Source organism: Motacilla alba, chromosome 10 (genome assembly GCF_015832195.1).
Source record: "Motacilla alba alba isolate MOTALB_02 chromosome 10, Motacilla_alba_V1.0_pri, whole genome shotgun sequence".
Lineage (NCBI taxonomy): Eukaryota > Metazoa > Chordata > Aves > Passeriformes > Motacillidae > Motacilla > Motacilla alba.
Genome location: NC_052025.1, coordinates 20,328,076 through 20,335,774, shown reverse-complemented (window position 1 = coordinate 20,335,774; position 7,699 = coordinate 20,328,076). Strand labels below are relative to the sequence as shown.

At 64.7% G+C, this 7,699-nt stretch overlaps 1 protein-coding gene across 1 annotated transcript in view; it reads right to left on the bottom strand.

The window, feature by feature from the left end:
* MAN2A2 (mannosidase alpha class 2A member 2) overlaps positions 1–7,683 on the bottom strand; it is a 9,173-nt gene extending 1,490 nt beyond the window's left edge. The window contains exons 1-22 of the mRNA XM_038147269.1: positions 7,162–7,683; positions 6,727–6,981; positions 6,476–6,620; positions 6,212–6,383; positions 5,528–5,655; positions 5,228–5,401; positions 4,737–4,923; positions 4,476–4,653; positions 4,131–4,333; positions 3,694–3,876; positions 3,429–3,543; positions 3,190–3,257; positions 2,859–3,024; positions 2,374–2,610; positions 2,156–2,278; positions 1,950–2,064; positions 1,734–1,867; positions 1,485–1,626; positions 1,164–1,297; positions 805–882; positions 330–524; positions 5–239 (exon numbers count right to left, since the gene is read on the bottom strand). Of these exons, the coding sequence (XP_038003197.1) occupies positions 5–239; positions 330–524; positions 805–882; positions 1,164–1,297; positions 1,485–1,626; positions 1,734–1,867; positions 1,950–2,064; positions 2,156–2,278; positions 2,374–2,610; positions 2,859–3,024; positions 3,190–3,257; positions 3,429–3,543; positions 3,694–3,876; positions 4,131–4,333; positions 4,476–4,653; positions 4,737–4,923; positions 5,228–5,401; positions 5,528–5,655; positions 6,212–6,383; positions 6,476–6,620; positions 6,727–6,981; positions 7,162–7,293 (3,499 nt within the window). The 5' untranslated portion in view covers positions 7,294–7,683. The remainder of the gene's footprint in view (positions 1–4; positions 240–329; positions 525–804; positions 883–1,163; positions 1,298–1,484; positions 1,627–1,733; positions 1,868–1,949; positions 2,065–2,155; positions 2,279–2,373; positions 2,611–2,858; positions 3,025–3,189; positions 3,258–3,428; positions 3,544–3,693; positions 3,877–4,130; positions 4,334–4,475; positions 4,654–4,736; positions 4,924–5,227; positions 5,402–5,527; positions 5,656–6,211; positions 6,384–6,475; positions 6,621–6,726; positions 6,982–7,161) is intronic.
* Between the last annotated feature and the right edge of the window lie 16 nt (positions 7,684–7,699).

The following is a 7,699-nucleotide window of genomic DNA, read 5'->3' as shown; positions in this document are numbered from 1 at the left end:
AGGCCAGGTGAGGATGCGATGCCTGGGGCAGCACTGTGCCCAGACAGCCTGACATGTGCCATGACTGCCATGCCGAGGTCCCGGCCCAGCTCTGGCCCAGCGGAGGTGTGGGGGCAGCCTGGCCCTACCTTGCCCTGGCTGGTGGTGCAGTTGAAGCCCAGGTTCTTGGCCTCCAGGCTGCAGTCAAAGCCTTTGCGGTGCAGGATCAGTGCTGCCTCAGCTGATGGTAGTGAGTCATCCTGCAGGGAGCGGGAGCGTGAGGCACAGCGCTGGGGACAGCAGGGGCAAGACCCCCACCAGAGCCCCAGTGCCCCCGGGCCGCAGCTCACCTCTGCCTGCAGCGTCCGCAGGTTGAGGATGTGGAAGTCACAAGGAACGGTGGTGGCAAGGGGCACAAAGGAGCGCAGGGCTGGCAGGGCTGGCTTCTCCAGTGCCACGGGCATGACCAAGGCCTCAGCATTCTGGTGCACAGAGGTGATGTGGCTCAGCAGAGAGGGGAAGCTGATGGGGCGCTCATCCTGCACCTGCCAAGCAGCACATGGGTCAAGTGTGGGCCCAGGAAGGCAGGCACAGCCCGGGCAAGGCCCAGAGAACCTCCATTCCAGCAGTGCCTTGAGACCGGGCACTGCCAGCACAGAGCACACAGAGCTGCCCCTGCCCAGGCAGGTCCCCCCGCCCAGCATCCAAACAGGACCCCGGCTAGCTGATGGTCAGGCTACAGACCTGCTACAAGCCTGGCTAGACTAGTGGCTAGCAGCTAGTGCACAAGACAGGGAGAGACAGCAGGGCCAGGCTGGCCATTACCTCAGGGCTGCCAGTCCTGGTGCCAGGGAAGCTCAAGGCTTTAAACATGGAGACCAGTTTGGAAAAGAAGCCGGAGCTCTGGATGGGTGGCACAGCACACGCATAGAGGGCAGCGAGGGGATTGGACAAGAACACTGTGATTATGAGGGCAACGTGGCTCCACAGGGACAGACCCCACTGCACGTCCTGCTCTCCCCATGCCCCCTGCTCCAGGCCCATCCCTGCCCAGTGCCAGCACAATGGGACAAGAGGGGAGAGGACACCGCAGCCCATCACACATGGCGTTCTGCAAACGCCTCCACCCTGCTCCATCCCAAGGCAGGGCTGGGTCTCCTGTGCGGCCGCCTCTCAGCCAGCACCTTGTTGGCAGTGCTGCGGCGCTCCAGGAGCAGCCGGAAGCGGTTGCAGGTACGCTTGTTGTCCTTCAGCCCCTGGCCCAGGCCCCGGTTGTCATCCTGCATGAGGCGCCGGTCCAGGATCACCTCCAGCTGGCCTGTGGAGAGCAAGACCCTCCAGCCCAGGCTTTACCAGGCGCCAGCCACACCCCACAGCACAGAGCCCCCAGTGACAAGCAGGACCAGGGCACCCTGCCCAGCCTGCAGCACCCTCCTCCCCTGCTTCCCTTGGGGAGCACAGCCCTAGCTCCACAGCAGGTCCCCAAGACACAGAGCCCAGCTCACCGCTGTGGAGGCTGGAGACCCCCAGGGCCTGGGCTGTGAGCAGTGTCAGGCGGCTCTGCATGTCCTGGATGTAGGCCATGGCAGGCATCGGGTAGAAGTTGGCCTGCAGCGGCAGCTTCCGCTGGTACCTGCGGGGCTGGATCTGCCGAGGAACAGAAATCAGTGGCCAGAGGTGGATCCCACAGTGCCTGGTGCCAGAGCATCGTCCCCCTGCGGGCAGCTGCTGTCCCTCCCCAGCCTGCTGCATACCTGGAAACCATTAAGGTCTGTGAAGAAGGTGTCATCACTCTCAATGTCAGTGCTAAAGCGCAGGGCCAGCTCCTTGTTGATGTGGTCACGGATGTCCACCAGGCAGGAAACATCCAGGGACAGGCCCTCCACCCCTGCAGGTAGGCAGTGAGCCCCAAGGGCAGCACGGCCCAGTTCCCTGGGCCAGCGACACCTGGCACAGCCTCAAGACCTCACCTGGCACGTTGTACAGCCGCACCACGGTCTGGACATGCTGGTAGTAGCTGGCAACCTCTGAGAAGAGGGGTCCCTCCATCACCCGCACCAGCGGGGGGTCCTTGGGAGCATAGGGCTGGGGAGAGGGACAGCTGTGCTGACGCTGCTGCCTGAGGACAGTACTACGGGCACAGCTGTCAGCTGGCTTCCACAGGTGGACCCTGTACCTTGGCCTCGCCGTCAGGCAGGAAGAGATAGGCCCCACTTTTGTCCTTGGAGGTCCTGGTGCCGTAGACGAGAAATTCGCTGCTCACCCTGTGCCCCTGCTCCTCCCCGGCCGGGCGCAGGCTCTGCAGGTGTGTGCCGGCACGGCAGTAAGCGCGTGAAGCAGCGAGATGTAGCCCTCCCTCCTCCACCCCACGCCCCGTCACAGCCCTGCACTCACCTGCAGCAGGCCTGTGTGCCCCAAGAAGCAGGCCTGCAGGTGCTGGTTCTCCAGGCAGAAGTCATCAGCAGCAGCCGGGAAGATGTGCAGGGGCAGGGCCTCGGGCTTGTGCACGGGCACGTCCCGGCCATGCAGGTAGAGGCGCGTGGAGGACCTCGGCGTGGCGTGGCCATCCAAGGACTTGTGCAGCTGCAGCACACGCAGCCCCAGCGCAGGCAGGCGGGCCAGGACAGACACCTGCAGGCAGCATGGGGACCTGAGCCAGCCCCCACGTCTAGGGAACGACTGGGGGTCAGTGGGGCAAAGACCCTGCTCAGCACTGCGGGGCCTCTGCTGAGGAGGGACACGCACAGGCACCCGGGGGCTCGGCAGCTGCGGGATCTCGGAGTGCGGGGCAGGGACAGAGCGGGGCTGCCAGTGTGCCCTGGCAGCACACGGGACGGGAGGCTGGCACAGATGGGCTGTGGGTGTGGGGCACCCCATACCTGGTAGACATTGGGCACCACATCAGTGGCAGAGTTCCACACTGGACTGAGCTGGGAGGGCAGGGGCTGCCCCTCCTCGGAGAGCACACGCACGTGCGGGGTGTCCACCAGCACTGGCACCACGCTCAGGCGCTCCTGCTCCAGCGGGTTGAACACCACCAGGAACCTGTGGGAGGTAACACAGGGCTGGCATCCCAGCCTCACAGCACCCCAGATGTCCCATGCCCCACACTAACTACAGATCCACTGCACCTACCCACAGCTTCACAGGTACTCCCTCACTGCCTCCCCACAGTCCCATAAGTCCCCAGAGCAATGCAGGAGGCCCTACCGAGGTGAGGTGCCCAGTTTGACCACTGTCCTCTCTGGGAGAGAGTCCTGGCTGGAGCGTGTCTCATCCTGGGGAGGAGTAGTAAAGAGTTGGGGTGTGCCCAACGCCCCTGCCAGTTGGGCCCAAGCACATGGGCACAATCTGGGGCTCTCTTCATGGCCTCTGCAGCACAGAGTTGCTCCTGGGGGCATGGGGACAGTGTGCCAGCGTGCAGGGAGGCAGGGGCTGGTGCTACTGACCATGCCAAGGAACGGTGCAGCCGGGTCGTGGTGGTACGTGTCCTTGTCTCCCAGCACAAGGTAGTGCGCAGCGTTGATGATGACACGCTTGAGGTTGGTGAGGGATTGGAGCAGCCTAGGCAGAGGCAGAGTGAGCCACCCTCTAAATCTCCCTAGAAGAGGGAGGACCTCCCCACAGCATCCCCATAGCTAGCCATTCTCCTGGCCCTGAGCCCCCCAGCCCCTCTGAGACAGGCCCTGAGGCCACCCTGGCCCCCACACGCACCGGACTCCGTAGTCCACGGCCACGGCCTCCTTGGCAGTGCCGGCGATGGCATCGTGGTGCTGGAAGAGGCCCAGGTTGCGGCGGGCGTTGCTCAGCAGGGCGTAGTCAGAGAGCGGGTAGCGGCCGTCGGCACCGGCACGGCGGGCGTGGGCGAGCGCCAGGCTGTACAGGATCTCTGCCCCCCTGCGCAGGGACAGAGCCACTGAGGGTCCCTGCCCTGGTGCTACAATACTGCGGGGGCCGGCCTGGGAGGGGGGTGGCAAAGGGACACACTGCCCTGGGACTGGGTGAGGGTTTGGCACTCTGTGCACCAGCCCGGTGTGCTGGCAGCTGGCACAGACCGGGGGCTGTTGAGCTCCCAGATACTGCCTGGCCACCCCTCACCCGTGCCCCCCGCACACCTCCTGTGCCCCATGGACCAGCCCACTGCCCCTCACCGGAGGTGGGCCTCCAGCACCCGGTCCAGGCTCTTGTAGAACGGCCGGGAGGTGAAGTATCCTGTCCAGTAGTGATCCTCCCGGTCCGCATAGGAGAAGAAATCCCCAGTCAGAACTGGGAATCCGGGTGGCCTCATCCCCGGCACGATGCCCACCTTCTTGTACAGGGCATCAAAGTAGTCAGAGAGCGTGCCAAACTGTGCCTGCAACACAGCACGTGCAGCCCTGAGCCGGGGCTCCTGCAGTGGGGGCTCCTATCACCCCTCACAGGACTGTTCACCCCTCCAACTGTGCTCTGCCGTGGCCTCCTGCTGCCCCCAGCTCCACAGAGCTCTCCACGCATACCTGGACATGGAGGTCGGGCCGAGAGTTGAGAAAGTCAAAGATGCGCTGGTAGTTGAGGAACTGGGCATCCCACTCCTGTGGCTTGTCGTAGCGGAAGTCATCTCCCAGGGGCACCAGCAGCACCTTGCTGCGGTACAGCTTGGACTTCTTGCGGTACTGGTCCAGCAGCAGCTGGGCTCTGTGTGGGGGCCAGGGCATGAGGCTGGCCCCTGCTGGCCCACAAGGCTGGGAGTGGCGTGCCCCTGCCCCTGCTGCACTCACCGCTCTGCCACGTTGGCATCAGTGATGGCGCGGGGAGGCACCTTCCAGGGACAGTTGATCCGGCCTCCAGGCAAGCGCTTGAAGTCAAACTGGCAGCAGATCTTGGGGTCCGGGCCACAGGTGTGAGGCACATCGTAGCTGTAGAAGGGCATCATGTGGCAGAGGATGTCGGTGCTGGTGTCTGGGTCTGTGGGACCAAGGACAGGTGAGCACCAGCAATGGCTCTCCCTTGCCTGTCCCCGAGCAGGGGGGCCCAAAGACAGTGGTCCGACAGAGCAGTCTGACAGGGAGCTCAGAGGGCACAGCAGCCTCCCCCAGCATGTTGCTGGACTTGGGGGCAGGTGGAAAGTCACCCTGAGGCTGTCCCACAGGGCAGCAATAATGCCTCCCAGTGCTTGGCTCATCTGCACAGAAAAGCAGCTGGTAGCCATTCTCCGCTGCCACCTGCCCCACAGGGCCCCCTCTGCAGTCCCCTCCCGGCAGCCCCTCACCCCACGCCTGTCTCCACATGAACTCCAGGTTCTGGGTGGCAGCAAAGTGCTTCTTGATGGCATAGTGCACGCGCTGGATGAGCATGGCCGTCAGGTTGGAGCGCTTCAGCAGGTAAGGCATGGTGGAGCTGTACCCGAAGGGGTCTACGGCCCAGCCCGACCGCGGCGTCACCCCTGGGGGCACAGAGACCTGTCAGCCCACGCTGGGCCAGCAGCACCTCCTGTGAGGAGGGTCCTGTCAGGACCTGGAGGCCTGCAGCGCGTTAGGCAGGCCCCAGCCACCATCTGCCTGGCTCTCACCAATGTTCTTCTCCAGCCACTGGTGCCCCTCGATCAGCTGGTCAATCATGGCGAAGTAGTGGGAATTAGCCTCATCAGGCATCACCCAGCCGCCCGTCACCATCTCCAGCTGCCCGTTGCCCACCAGCCTGTCAGGGGACACCCGAGATGTGACCAGAGCCCTGCATGAGCCATGTGTCCATTGCAGAGTCCCCCTGCCCTGAGCCGCCTACAGTCTACATGCAGCCCCCACAGCCACCACTGCCATTCCCCCCTTGTCATGCTGCCCCCACGCAGAGAGTCATCCCTCCACAGCTCAGTGCCAACCACAGCCCATTCCCCCTCCACTGTGTCCTCCATCCCCAATGCTCTCAGACAAGGGGGCCCTGTCTCACCACACAATCCTGCTCTCCAGGTCTCCTACCCTTCCAGGGGTGCCCAGGGCCTCGCACACAATTTCCCCAGCCCAATCAGCACAGGGAGGGGCCCAGGGCAAGAGCTGTCTCTCCCACCTCTCACTCCACAAGGCAGTGGCTCTGACATCCGACGGCACTGGGAGGCTGCTGGCAGTTTGAGGGCACCCCATGCTGAGCAGCGCAGGGCCCATGGCAGCCTTCCAATCCCTAGAGCCATTCCCTCACACACCCTATGCTCTCAGCCTGCCTGGGAGCGAGGTGGGCAGTGGGGGCAGGCGGGCAGCCCTACCTGCGCACAGCAGCCCGCTTCTGGGCACTGATGTTGTCCCACCACTTGGAGAAGAAGGAGATCTCAGACCAGATGAAGCGCCGGCGCGGGTCCTCCTGCATCTTCAGCACCATGCTGTTGAGGATGTGCTGCGTCTGGTCGTAGTAGTACTTGTCGAAAGTCTTGATCCAGCCTGGCAGCACAGGCGGGGGTCACCGTTGGGGGCCCAGGCCTCCCTGCCAGCACTGCAGCGCAGCAGGAGCTGGGCCAACCCCTGCCTCTCACCTGGGTCATTGTGGGAGTGCGGCACCACAAACACCTGCAGAGGCTCTGTGTCCCATTCGTTGGGCTCGTAGGTGATGTCGAAGCCCTGCTTCCAGACACCACCATCCTGGTTGTCAAACGGCAGCAGGGAGTACACAGCCAGCATCTGCGGGTAGGAGACAGTGCTGACAGCCCCGAAAGAGTGGAGCCCGGACTCCATGGATGCCCAGGTATGGACCCCTCATGTGCTGGCAGAACCACCAGACCCTCACCTGCAGGTCTGGGCTCTGTCCTTTGCCCCCCAGAGCAAACTGGCAATCTTGTGGGGACACAGAGAGGAAACTTGGGCGACTCTCAGGGGGGAGCACCCAAGAGCCATTCAGGGGGTGCTGGGGCAATGCCGGCTGCCCCTCTGCATGGGCTGTCAGCTCCAGCACCGAGTCCTTAATGTGGCTGATGATCTCATGGTTCTCCTCCAGCAGCTGCTCCAGCTGCTCGATCCGGTTCTGTAGCACCGAGATCTGGCTCTGGGGACACAGGGGGCACAGCGAGGGGCAGGAGGTCACCCACAGCTGTGGGGAGCCAGTCGTGACCCTGGCACCTTAATGCCCAGAGGCCAGGGCTGGCTCCCCATGAACTGCCCTGGCTGAATGTCCCTGCTTGCCATCCCAGGACCCCTCTCACTCACCCCAGACCTCCAAACTCACCCTGGGGAAGTTGCCCCCGCTCTGGTGTCGTGTGGGGTCATGCTGTACCCGGTCCAGCATCAAGTAGAGGGAGAAGACGGCCACGCAGAAGATGGCAGCTCCACACACTGTCACCTGCTTCTTCAGCTTCATCCCGAAGGGATGCAGGGACTCACCTGCGCCGGGACTGGGGGGGAGCCAGGTCGGACAGCGCAGCCCCTCACCGCGGCCTCCTGCCTCCTCCTCCGAGAGCCCTCACCGCGTCCTACTTGGCGTAATCCGGTGCTGGATATTTATATCTGCTGGTGGGGCCGGGGCCGCGGCCGGAGAGGCCTCGCGGCCCCGCAGGGCTGGGCAGCGCCCGGGCCCGCCGCGCTGAGGCCCCCGGCGCCGGCCCGGGCCGCGGAGGGACGGCAGAGGCCGGGCCAGCACCGCCGGGGTCACCGCCGCCACCCCGCCCGTGCCCCGGCGGCTCCGCAGCCCGGCCCAGGCCCTCGCAGCGCCCGCCGGGGCCCGCCGGGATGGGCCAGGCCAGGCCCCGCCTCGCGCTCCGCCCGCC